Source organism: Microtus ochrogaster, chromosome 18 (assembly GCF_000317375.1).
Source record: "Microtus ochrogaster isolate Prairie Vole_2 chromosome 18, MicOch1.0, whole genome shotgun sequence".
NCBI classification, from domain to species: domain Eukaryota; kingdom Metazoa; phylum Chordata; class Mammalia; order Rodentia; family Cricetidae; genus Microtus; species Microtus ochrogaster.
The window spans coordinates 13044272-13057839 of record NC_022020.1 but is presented as its reverse complement, the minus strand read 5'-3'; the positions used below and the strand labels follow the sequence as shown (position 1 = coordinate 13057839).

Below are 13568 nucleotides of genomic sequence, written 5' to 3'. Positions count from 1 at the left end.
GAAGGAACGAAGGAGCACCAGCACTTATCTTTGTCTTCCTGACAGTGGAAGCGCCTGGTGCCATGCATTCCCTGCTCAACCTGGGAGCAGGACTCTGACCCTTTTTTTCCTACGCTGCCTTTTTCAGGTATTTTGTCATTCCAAGAGGAAAAGGGAACTAATGCAGTAGGTAGAGACCAATTACTCAAGGCATTCTCCTAGGTACCATGTCACCCTCTGTCCTCCCCTTCCCAGTGTGAGTAGGCTACATAAGTACACACTGTGAACACTCTGCCAGGGGTCCTGAGCCTTCCCTGGAAACTCCCCACTTTCTCCATGAAACACCTGGTCTCTGCGTAATTGATGCATCAGCAGAGATCGTACCCATACACTTGAGCCATCTTAAAGCAACTTTCACTTTTGATATATAAAAAAATACCCCCTCTAACTGTAACCTCTGAGCCAAGGAAAATAAGGAGAGAGCTGAATAATGTTTCATTAAGTTAACACAACTCTGCCAAGAATCACACAATCAGAAACCCACTTAGAAAACTGGCTACAAAGAAGAATGAAAAGGGGTCAAATAAAATTCTTGAGATGTTGAAATCATTATACATACTGGGATTTCAGGTCTAAACAACCATCAGATGTGTTCCTGTTTCTCCCTCCCCTTCATTGCTTCTCCCTCCCTCCCATTGTTCTTCGCTCCTTCCCTCCCTCCCTCCCATTGCTCTCCTCTCCCTCTCCCCTCTCTGTCCTCTCCTGCCTTCCGCTCTCTCTCTCTGTAAAAGTAGACTTTAAAAATACTAATTCCCTGGCCTTAGTGTGGCTTCCTCCCTGAAGCCATTAGGGCTAATAGCAAGCAGAACTTTTTTGATCTCTGTAGATGAAAATTATACATTCTCCAGTTTCCTCATTAGAAGGGAGGAGGTGGTTTTCTGTTTATCTTAAGCATTGAGCATATTACAGATACAAAAAGACACTTTATTCTTATTAATAACAACTATTAAGTAGAGGATGAAGAGGGTAAAGATTATCTACTAGTGATATTATTTAACATAAAAATTGTGGGTTATGTAAGAGACTAATACATTGTAAACCAACTTAACATGCGAGGAAAGACATAATATACCTCTGTATTATGCACGAAAAAACAACTCAGGTACAAACACACACATAAATCTCTGCCTAAAATAGGCCATAAAATTCATAATGTTTTCTTTGTGTGACACAGATCTATACTTATATAGGTATAACTTGTCATGGCTTATCAACACAGATGTATCAACCAATTCACCTAAATCACTCTTTGATCTCCAGAGCTTAGCTTATAAAATTTGAGCCGTTTACTTTCTCAAGTCTGTGTGTTCAATATTTGTTCACGTGGGAGACTACTCCGAAGTCAAGGAGGCATGGACACAGTCATAGTTCTTTGTCCCATAAATGTCACCGTCAAAAATATACCACTTTCCCCACAGTGGATTGTTTCAAGTGAACTTTAATAAAAGTATCTTGGCAGAGCAGCAGCCATTTTCTAAGACTCTGTTCTTGTGGTCAGCTGAGAAGGGCCAAGAGAAGGGCTAAGGCAGGACTTCATTGATTGGAACTCTATCACAGGGACTGGCATTCAGATACTATAGATTGCTGCTTAGTAGAGTTTTATCCCTAAGATTTATTTTTAAGGTGAGTATATGTGTATGCAATTATTCACGTTAGTATAGGCAAGAAGAGGGTGTCGCAGCCCCTGAAGCTGGGATCACCAGTGCTGAGAAGTGAACTCTACAAGATCAGTAGGCACTCCTAAGCAGTGAGTCCTCTCTCCAGCCCCAGTTTGCTGTCAGCCAAGGCAAGGCATTTCTTTTTCCTATATATCTTTGTTCCCCTCTTTGATGGTGTAACAATTAATCTTTATTAATTTTAAATGACTTGGGTATGCCAGAGTGATTTTTTCAATTGTGCCAAAGGTATCTTACCAGTCACTGGTTATTATTTACATAGATCCTTCCCAGGCTCTACACCAAAGAAGCAATAGTGGGGGCTCCCTCAGGTCCACATGCACACATGTGGAAAACTTTCTGGGGAGGATAATGAGAACATTGACGGATCACACTGGAAGGGCAAATTACCTCTACCGCTAGGCAAAAACTGCTCCCTACTGTTCCAGGCAGTGTATCAGAATAGTTAGAACCTGGCTTTTGGTGTCAGATACACATCTGGGTTTGGATACTATCTAAGAGGTCCCGAAGACTATTCTTTGTCATCAGATCAAGCAACAAAACCGATAAATCCCATCTGCATCCGAGGAATGCCGTGAATATCAAAGTATGTGCAATGAGGGCTGTTTGCAAAGGCTGGCACTGTCAGCCCTCAGTAGATTTTCACTCTCTAGGTTTTCCACGCTACATGGGGCACTTTTGTGGATAGGAAATATGCTTGTCCTGCAAGAAGCAATTATGGCTTGCAATAAGATACAAAGGTGGGTGAGCCAAGGAGTACTCAAGGAAATAAGCTATTTACTATTCTTTCAGTGATTTCCCCAAAGCAATTTCCCTAATGCAACTTCAAAGGACAGGCCAGGAAATCTAATTTGGGTCACATTAGCTGGATATGTGCGGGTCTGAGTTATTCTGTGAAGTACCTAATCACATGTCAAATTAGGGGAGTCTGCTTATCCCTGCTTTGACTTAATTGCTGGTTGAAGTCTCCTCCCCTATTTCTGTTCCTGCCCATCCTTGTCTCCCCCGGAATTCAGGGTCGGTCATTAGCAAAATTTTTGCAATCTCAACATTTTCTCCAAACCATTACTCTGCTTCTTGATTGACAAACCTTGGTTCTCTCCCTTTTAACCGGACCCCAAGATTTTGCCACGTGGCAGACTTTTGTCTTTGTCACATGTCTTGTACCCTTGGGCCTGGAAATCAGGTAAGTGACCCATGTAACCCTCACTGTTCCGCTGGACCATTCTTCCTCCCTGTTCCTTTCTTGCTCCAGCACTGTATTCTGTGTCATCAAGGCATATGTGTCTTGTGTATCTTGTGTGACTCACTCTGGGCGCACGTAAAGGTTCATTTATTCACTGATCTGTCCAAGTCCAACCTGATGAACCCAAGTTTACTGGAACTATCTACAAGGAGGCAGATGACTCAAAGGTAGTTAGAGCACAAGGTAAGCCCTGCATTGCCAGCCACTCAGCTCTCTTTTTGTTCTTTTTTTAGAGCTTATTATGCTTTTTAAAAATACATATCTTATTTTTCTATTCATTTTATATACTAACCATAGTTCCCCTTTCTTCCATTCCTCCCTCTCCCCCTCACCTCTTATAGAGTGACTGCCAGACTCTTAAAGAGAAAAGAGATACCACTGGCCTTCCTCTCTGCTCTTACTGGCTTGATAGGATTAGAGTCAGGGTTAGGGTTAGAGTTAGGATAGCGTGGACACTGGTTGTGGGTTATTACAGCTGTTCTACTTCAATGTATCCCTGCCCATGGACAGTTCAGGTAAAATAGGTATGCTAGGATCACCAACTCCTACTACTCTTATCTATATGTTCTGATTAATTCTTGAGTTACCCTCCATTTCTGGACAATTTTAGCTCTTACTCGGTATGCCTTGTCCATACTATTTCTCTTGTATTTTTTACTTTAATAGTTAAGGTTACTCTTAAACCCTATAACCAGGGTCTTTATCAGTTTTTATATCTTTGTTTTAATTTTAAAAAGGTTATCTTTCCTCTAGGTAGACCTATCCATCCATCTGGCTTAAACACTATGGAAACTGTACATCTCTCCTCCATTCCTTCATTCCCATGTTGTACCACATGTGTCAAGACCTCAATGGCAGACAAATCTATCTGTGCATTTGTTTAGTGGTCCAGAACACAACTGTGAGAAATCTCAGTAGAACTGCTGTCCAGTACATTCAGCATTGATAAGCTTACGAATGTGGCCTTAACACTTTCAGATACATTGGCAGAACTCGGCAAACATAGGTATTCTTCTCCTTAAGTCTCCGAGAGTACTTCCACCATCCAAACATTGGCTGCTGAACTGACGTCCTTTACTTAGAAAAAGTGGCAGCAGGAAAGGCCAACGTCTTCAGGCCCCTTCCACATCTCTGTACTCACCCACCTTGCTTCGACTCAGAAAGCTTCAGGTCTCTACTGACTGTTTTCCATCCTATCTGTGCCCTTAGCTAAAATCAGCCTTTTAACTGCACAGATGTTCATCTTCATCAACATTCTCCAGTGTTATTAAGCACATGGCAGTGTAACATTTCTCCCACTAGATCCATTTCTCCTTCACTAGAATTCTCCTACCAGTAAAAACAATTCTATTATATTTTTGTCCATTAAGCCAAAAAAAGTATCCATTATATCCCTCTTTTAAGTATTTTCCCACTTTCTTTTTCTCCACCTCAAAAATCCTTGAATCTTTGGCATTGTCTGTACTACTTTCTGATTTCTTTCTCACTCTCGTAACCCCGTCACATGCAGGCTGTGATCAACACTCTTGTGGCCCAGTCACATGTATGTTCTGATCAACATGCTCATGGCCCATCATATGCAGGCTGTGATCAACACTCTTGTGGCCCAGTCACATGTTTGTTCTGATCAACACACTCATGGTCCACCACATGCAGGCTGTGATCAACACTCTTGTGGCCCTGACACATGTATGTTCTGATCAACATGCTCATGGCCCATCATATGCAGGCTGTGATCAATACTCTTGTGGCCCTGACACATGCAGGATGTGATCAACAGTCTCATGGCCCAGTCACATGCAGGCTGTGATCAAAGGCCCCAGATCTGCTTCTGTCCCTGCAATGTGCATCAATGAAGCATAAATCCAAGAGAAATGGATTCTTCCCTTTCTTCTCCATGGTCTCACCCCTCTCTCACATTCTTCCTCCCCATCTCTGCCCATCTCAAGACAAGGTTTCCAGCCCAGAGTGGCACCAAGCATCTTGTGTAGCTAAGGACGACAGTGTACCTCATCTTGTCTCAGTCCAAAGCTAAGCAGGGTTAGTGGTTAGTGCTTATATGGGAAGAAGCATGGTTATTTTTGAATCTCTGCCTTCAAGAAACATATTGTTCCATCTTCCCATACAGAAATCATGAACCATATCTCTTTATCTGCAATCTCATTCACCTGTTTCCCAACTTTCCCCAATCTCTTGAAATTCAGGGTCCCATAAGACCAGTCTTTGATCTTTGTGATTTGCCTTTAGTGACCTCAACCAATTCCATGTCTACAAATGATTCCAGTCAATGGAAAATCTCCAGGTGTCCATTCTCCACCCAATCTTGCCCTTGAATTTTGTTGATCATTTAACACATTTTAACACCTTGATTCAGCAAGGAATAGAGAAACTAGCCCTAACTTACGAGAAACAAAAATTAAACCCATCAGTCATAAGACACTGTCGATCTTAGTCCAGCCATAGAAATAAAGTAGAAACACCAACCAGGAACCATCTCTCACTATGTGGGAGGAATATAAAGATCCTGATAACATCCAAGAAAGTTATTCAGGAAAATATCCCATTGAATAAAAAAAGAAAAGTATTCTTCAGTGCTAAGATTTTTAAATCAAAAATGATAGATAATAAATCTTAAGCAACAAAAATGTAGCAGAAAAAATCACACCTATAGTGGTGAAGAAAGCAAATAGTGAACACTTAAATGGAATAACTCTGAAGAGAGCAAGGGAGTGTTTGCTGGTGTCACTCACCCCTGTTCTCCTCTCCATGGGCACTGGTTTCTGCCATCTCTGTGCCATCCAGGTCTGCGTCACAGACTAGATCCAATGCTCCATCCACTGGGCATGATGACTCTTCTTTCTGTAATATATTGAAAACAAACAACAACAACAACAACAGATTTATGGAGATGTATCAGCAACTGAATAATATTTTTAGAATCCTGATGTATTATCAGAGATATATGATTCAGAATTGTAATATGGACTGACTTTTAATATAGAAGTTACTCTTTTGGATGGAAGAAGGAAAAAAAAATTAAAGCATTGAGAAAAGACCACCACTGTGGTTGATATCTGTGGACAGTTTCTAAAATCTATACACAGGGCTGGAAGGCCGGATGTCCCTCCCAGTGGTTAAGAGCACTGGCTCCTCTCCCAGAGGTCATGAGTTCAATTCCCAGCAAACACATGGTGTCTCACAACCATCTACAACTAACTCTGAGATCAAACGACCTCTTCTGGTGGGCATACTTGAAGACAAAACACCCACATATCTAAAATACATAAATAAATTTTCAATAAAACTATTCATAAACCAGGTGGTCATGGTGCATGCCTTTAATCCCAACACTTGAGAGGAAGAGGCAGGAAGATCTCTATAATTTCAAGGCCAGCATGGTCTTCAAGAGCTAGTTTCAGGACAGCTTCCAAAGCTACGGAGAAACCCTGTCTCAGAAACAAACAAACAATAAATAAATAAATGAAATAACCTATACACAATTATTTCCTTCTGACATATACAGATTACATTCTTTTTTCAATTCTATGTTCCTTCCAATGTAAAGAAAGAACAAAGAACTGACAACTCGGATTTTTGACCAATAAATGAAACACCCAAGACTATCAAAAACAAATGAAAAAATACAAGTAATTTTAATGAACTTGTGCTATTTTCTACAACACACAATGTAATAAGAATAGAAGAAATTCCTACTTATGAAAGAATTTCTTTGTCAGGTATGACTCCTGGCATTAAAACAAACTTATCAAAGGCAGTTGATGAACTTTAAAAACAATCCATCACTTACAATAATTTCTTTTTATCTTGGGCAATCTACTAAAACATACTGACTTCAATGATTCTAGTCAGTAATAATTATTCTGGTAGAGCATATTCTCAGTTGCTTTAGCAAAAGCTCTTCTCCTGATGAACTTTCTATTTTAGATGCCACTTCCCATTCTCAAGAGCAATGAGGAATCCACCAAGTAATTAAGATTCTTTCATCCAAAACTTCCTCTAATATTTTATCTATAGCTCATATTTTTAATTTTTCTTTTATCTTCTTTTTCTTTTTTAAGACAGGGTTTCTTTGTATAGCCGTGGCTGTCCCAGAACTTACTCTGTAGGTCAGGCTCATCTTGAACTCACAGAGATCCACCAGCCTCTGTCTCCTGACTGCTGGGATTAAAGGAGTGCACTACCACTGCTGAACAAATTTTTATTTTCTATAGATATATTTTGCTTATATAACTATAAAACATATTTATTATTGCTTTTAAAAAACCAATTTCTTGAGCATTTTGCTACCCCATTGAATATCTGATTTAAACCAGTGCAATTTCATGCAGAAGGCAAGATTTTCTTCTTTTTATAGAAGCCACAGGGGTGCAAAGTGTACCTAACCAACTGCAGTAGAGTCCCAAACTGGACGGCAACTGTGCTCACCTAAAGCTCCCCGCTGAAGCTCTGCGCCACGCCTCCCTATAAATCTCAAAGAATCAAGAAGCTGCAAGGAAGCCACAGCTAGTTTTCATTACCCCGTGTTATGAAGTAAAACCATGGGTTTTACTTAAAGAAATCCATCACTGTTTATTCTCCACACAAAACCATCTGTGCGGGAAATGAAAACCTTCATGTGCACAGAAGTCCTTCACAAAACTCTGTGTTTACCGTATTTAAAACTATGTGTGACCAACAGTAAGAATACACACAGTATGCAAAACCGTGCAACTTACTTTGAGAGCATAGAGGCCTGACTTTCCAGGGATTTTGAAGAATGTTCCATCCCCTATTCGAGTGTTACTGTGAAGCATGGCATTCAGACAGGCTAAGGGAGAGGTTCCACTAGAAAGAGAAAAGTGTGCAAAACATGAGTCCAGCTGAGACACAACGGATTAAGCCAAACCATTCTGAGAGTCTGAGAAGAAAACAAAAAACAAAACCCACCTCCTTACATGCCTTTTAAAATACATCGCCACCCTTGAAAACATCTACATTACAATAAAGGGCCAGTTCAGCCTCCCTGAAGTTAATCAGATTCATCTGTTTTACAGGCTTCAGGCGAAAAGTCTCCCAAACTCAAATTATGCTTTTATTCACAAAGCGACCAACACTTACTTTAAGGAAACCAAAGCTCAAACTTTTATGTGGTGTTATTTTGTAAGATAACACGATGAAGCCTCAGTTTTAAAATATTACAGACAACTTGGTGGTTGCACTTGAATGATCAAAAAAAAAAAGTTCCAGGCCTGCTCTATCTCATAGGCTGAAAACAACAAAAGAATAATAAGAAACCAAGGGAGAACTGATTTGAAATTATAAGTATTTAGGCTGCTCCTGGTGTTGAATGGCTCACACAGCCGATCAAGGACTTCCATCTATGTTCATATCTCTGCTATGGCTTCTACATTGTCAGCCTTTCCTTGAATATGTGAAAAGAAAATGTGTGTTGGAGCATTCTTCCCAGATAACAATTACATCTGTAGTAAAAATGTAATGAAGTAAAATGTTAAAGCAGTGTTTTTAAAAAAGCAAACTACATTTAATTAAAGGGAAAATATGAGGGCACACATGTACAAACATTTGTGGATTATATGCAGACCCTTACAAAGTTGATAATAAAAAGTACACTGTGTATATATTGCAGTTTGTTAGCAGATTAATAGTTATGGAAGCTAGAATATAAATATTGCTTGAGTTAATTTTGTTTCCATGTACATTTATTTTCTACTATTCCAAAAAAATCAGTATTTAGTCAAATCAGTGTTTATTAGAAGCCCCGCAATACTCCACCAACCCCTGAAGAGTTACAAGGGTTTAACCCCAAATATTTTTAAACAAAGAAGCCTTTAAGATAGGAAACTTTCAAATTTTGAATTTTAGGTAAAACTACATGTTTATGGTACTAATTTTTCTAAAAGCGAAGGCTATCAAATCTCTTATTTACTATGGAAGCTTTCTCGTGAATTGAAACAGACAAAATTGCTGAACTGCAGAAATATACTATCACAAGTCAGCAAGGATATGCACTGTGGTCCTGAAGGTTTGGGAGCATTGTAATAATGTGAGTATTCTTTATTATTTTAGGAAGCAGCGTGTCTGTGCCAACATATAAATATAATTCCATTGGGTTTAACAGGAAACAAGAGTTCTAATATAAATTTGGTCAGAGAACGATGTAGCTGTAACATTGTGACTCACGTGGGAACAATGCTATGGCCTGATGCAACATCTTTCCTCATGGAGATCCTACAAGCAGCTCACTGGCCTCATTTCATTATTTTGCCTCGTGAAAAATGTTTGCTCATATGTAAGTGGGCCCAGCCATAGCTATAAAGAAAAATAGATTCATCTCCCCAGAACTATCTCTCTACAAATGAATTTCAGATAAATAATGCAACACATGTTATACTGAACACTGCAAAAATATGTAATTTTTATAGTCTACTCTCCAGACAAAAGCATAGAAAATTTGAAGCTGGGAATGACTGTGCCAGATTTGGGGAGTTTTAAATTAGGAAAACTGTCAGAAATGCAGACTTTCTGCAGGGATCTGACAAGATGTTAATGTGACAAGTCACACAGAATCAAACCCATAAAAATTACACAATGTGGATCTTTAAAACCATAGCTTACTAAACTGTCCCCCTTACATGAAATCTTACAGTACTGTTTCTGTCTTTCATACTACATCCCTAAAGTGTATATTTCCAAGTATGTAGATTTAGAATGTTTATGACGAATGTAGATTTAAAGGGAAGAAAGAATACAGAATAAATAAATATAACACCACTCTAGTTTACATTTTCCAAGGTACACATGATACTAAATGACTGTTGCAGTTTGATTATGGCTAATGTCAGCATAGACATTAAGGACTTCATCTCCTACAAGTGATAAGCTCTAATGAACACAAGTACATTATTAAGTTATACTGTTTATTAACTTAATAAGCTCAAGGTTTACCATGGAAAATCTTAAAATACATAATTTACAATTGTAAGATAATATAGTTCTAAATGTCTAAACAACTAAGTTAATTTCTCCAAATATTTCCCAAAAAGAAGCATATAAAATTGTTTTGATTAAAAATAACATTATATTCATATTTTTGAAAAAAATATTCTTGCAGGTCAAATCACTCTGATTAGCCACCAAGATTTAAGGCATTAGTTGCATTTCTATACAAAAAAAAAATTGGTCTATCTCATTTAAAAATCAATAAAATGTTTTCCTCTAAAGATACCAATGCTTCTTAAAAGGTGCCGATCAATCCAATGTAATATACACAATATGAAAATACACCTTAAAAATGGTCTAACCTTCATCTTTACTTGGGGCTATTAAATCTCGATTCCATAGTCTAGATAATGCAACCTTCTTTTCTTGAAAACCAAGTGTGGGATCTCACTTAACTGCTCTACAAAAAGTATAAATGAAAGCCTTCTTTGTGCAACTTTATCATGTTATATTTATAAAACACAAGACATTGTGCACACATCTGTGGCTAAGAAGGAGGGTGATGCAAATGCACTTTCCACATCTGCATCCTCAGACTTGTAAAGCTGATACAAAGATTAGTCCTGTCCACCATAACTGGATGCACAAGCTCTGAATGGGAGCATGCATTGTGGGTAGAACCATAAAACATCAATGTCTTTTTTATTAACATTAATGTCTTAACAAAGCATCTCAGTAATTTCAAGAGCTACTTACTTTCTAACAGGATGGGTTGGAGGAACGGTGACATCCATTCATAAAAGGGAAACAAAGGACAAAGAAGAAAACAAAGTTAGTTTTCTCATGTAAAGAACGACTTATTTCACCATGTCAACAAACAAGGCAATGTTCAAGAATGGGACTAAAATCTTGGATTTGACTGCCTGTGGGAGGTTGGGAAGGGAAGGGGGACATTAGGCTATAGAGTGATTGTGACTCCTCTAGCTCTAGATGTGGCCATTTGTTAACAATGTGTATGAATTTCCATATGGAAAATACAAGAATAAATAAATGTGCGGGGTGTTGCCCCATTCCCTTTCTTTACAGGCCCTGTTTCTGTGCCGTTTCTTATACACCTGCCAGAGTAGACCTATTCTATGTGGTTACTTTTCCCCTGAACTCTAGGATTGTGGAACCCTTCTGGTTTGTTTCATTTCCCACAACTCCTGAGGAAGAACAGGGGTGGAATTTGGAGTCATGGAGCAGGCATAATTTAAACTGTCTAGACATCAAAGGACCCCCAGAGACACTTTGCAGAGCCCCGGTGCTACATGAAATACAGAAAAATCATTTCTTTCTATCATCAAATTGCTGATGGAACACATAAAATTTACTAACAGGGAAGACTGAGTGTAAAGAATGGACTGCTTGTCTTCTTAAGTAATGTGAAAACTAGGAAAGAAGCTGGGAAATGTGATTGAAAGAACATTCGCCGACCTGACAGAGACTATCTCAATCACAGGTGCCTATTCCCTCACATTTAAAAATAGTCTTTCAGAAGAATATTCAAGTCACATAGATCTTAAACTACTTTAATTTCGTCAATGTGGTTTTTGATAAACTGTTAGAGCCTGTTTCTGGTAAATGTTTTTAAAATCTCATTTTCAAATATATGAATATGAAAAATTAATGCTATGCGACCTAAGTCTAAAACTCCACAGTTCAATAAGCAATTATGAGAAACCCTTATTAGAAAGTATGCTAAGTGCTATTAATATAAATAATTATATGCTCACTCTCCTTTTGGAAAGGAATTAATAATAGCTTCTTGCAAATATTTCCACTGTAAGCTTTGAAAAATATACTCATTTTATAAAGAACATTTTAAAGAATAATTTATGCTAGATCTGTTGCTAGAAGTGAGAGTTTAAATGCAGACAGAGGATTCTTCTGCTAACTTTATGAAAACTGAACTGTTTATACTCAGAAAGTGTACACTTAACTCTATGTTGCATTTTACAAATTATGTTCTTGAAATATTAAAGAATGAATAATGTATCCTAGGTTACTTGGCTATTTGTATATTTTCTAGGCAGAGGCCTGCCAATGGAGGAGAATTAGCCACATTACTGGTGAATGTGGTGCCTGCTAGGCACACTGAGTAACAGAGTCCATGGTGACTGATAAGTCCACAACTTAGATGATTGAAAACACCCTGGAAAATCAAGATCACACTAACTTGCTGCTGGGAAAGATTACTGGCAGTAGCAACTGAAATCTTTTCAAAACTGGATCCCTGTGAATACATTATGTGAATAAGCTATGCATGTAAAACATCTAGGAAATGACAGACGAATAATTCCAGCACAGACTGCGCATTTCACAGAACCACAATAACTCTAACATTTTCTTTTTGAGAACATCATCATGATTTGTGGAAGAAACTCTCTAGAGAGTTCAATAAAATCTGAGAGGTGGGGAATAACAAGATTGGAATTCAAAAAATATAAAATAAATAGGAACCAACTGCCTTAATAAGAGATGGCTCAAAGAAAGACATTTTATAAATTTATATGTGAACATATCTACATCGTACTTTTCAGTGCTAGATATCAAGCCCAGAGATCTGTATGTTAGGCAATATTCCACCAGTGAGTTACATCCCCAGCCCTACCATGCCTTTTAGGATTCAGTCTATCTCTAAGGGAAAGTTAGAAATATAGTCTGAATGCTCTGTTACCAAGTAGAGCCACCAAGGCAAGGGACAGTTTGCAAGAAACATGATTGTTATTTCAACTTCATGCGTAAATTTCAAGAAAAGACTTCAGATTTAAAAACTTTAACACATATCTCTGTCTGCCCAGACTTACATGGACATTCTTAGACTATTTGGTATCCTTAGATATTTGAGACTAGAACTTTATTTTATAAAGACTACCAAGTCACTGCCCGATGGACTGCAGAAATCCATATAGACACTTACTATATTGATAGTTCATCTTGGAAAGTAAAACTTCTATGGAAGGACAAGAGTTTACTTATTGTTTTAACTTAGTATCTATGTGGACAGCACATAATCTTCTAAATCTATTCTAAGTATAAAAAAGATAAAATCTATATTGTATAAATTTTCAAAGACTGTCAAACAGAAGACAAGATTGTCCCTGTACGTTACAGATACCCTGAAGGCTAAATGCCACATTGCCAATTGATTCTGGCAACTGTTCCATACAACTATGCATGCCATGCACTGTCGTGGCACTTGGACTAGTAAGGAAGGCAGTAGGGTGCATGGAAGGCTCTGGACTTATGAGATAGTCAGTCTAAGCAGAACTGAGACTGGACTTTTTATTAAATGTATCACATTTAATTGGTCCATCCTGATCTTGATTCTTCAAATACAAAACTTGATGAGCAGAAATTACTATGTCATATACAACTACACTGAGATTGAGCTAAAAAGCACAGAGAGAATTGAAGACTATGTTTGGCACATTGCAGGGGTTCAAGGACTGTCTAAGCTATGAATACAAGTCCTATCATTACTACTCAAAGTAAGCAATAGCTCAGTGTCCAAATACTGTCAGCTGGGAAGAAATTGGCATTTCAAAGTTCATTGGAAAACTTGGCAGGGTGCAATTTTATTTAACTTCTAATTTTATTTTTAT

At 38.2% G+C, this 13568-nt stretch overlaps 1 protein-coding gene across 1 annotated transcript in view; it reads right to left on the bottom strand.

Moving 5' to 3' along the window:
- The window catches only part of Asxl3 (ASXL transcriptional regulator 3), a 146115-nt gene that overhangs the window by 103062 nt on the left and 29485 nt on the right, over positions 1-13568 (bottom strand). The window contains exons 3-4 of the mRNA XM_026783578.1: positions 7698-7806; positions 5712-5820 (exon numbers count right to left, since the gene is read on the bottom strand). Coding sequence (XP_026639379.1) covers positions 5712-5820; positions 7698-7806 — 218 coding nt within the window. The remainder of the gene's footprint in view (positions 1-5711; positions 5821-7697; positions 7807-13568) is intronic.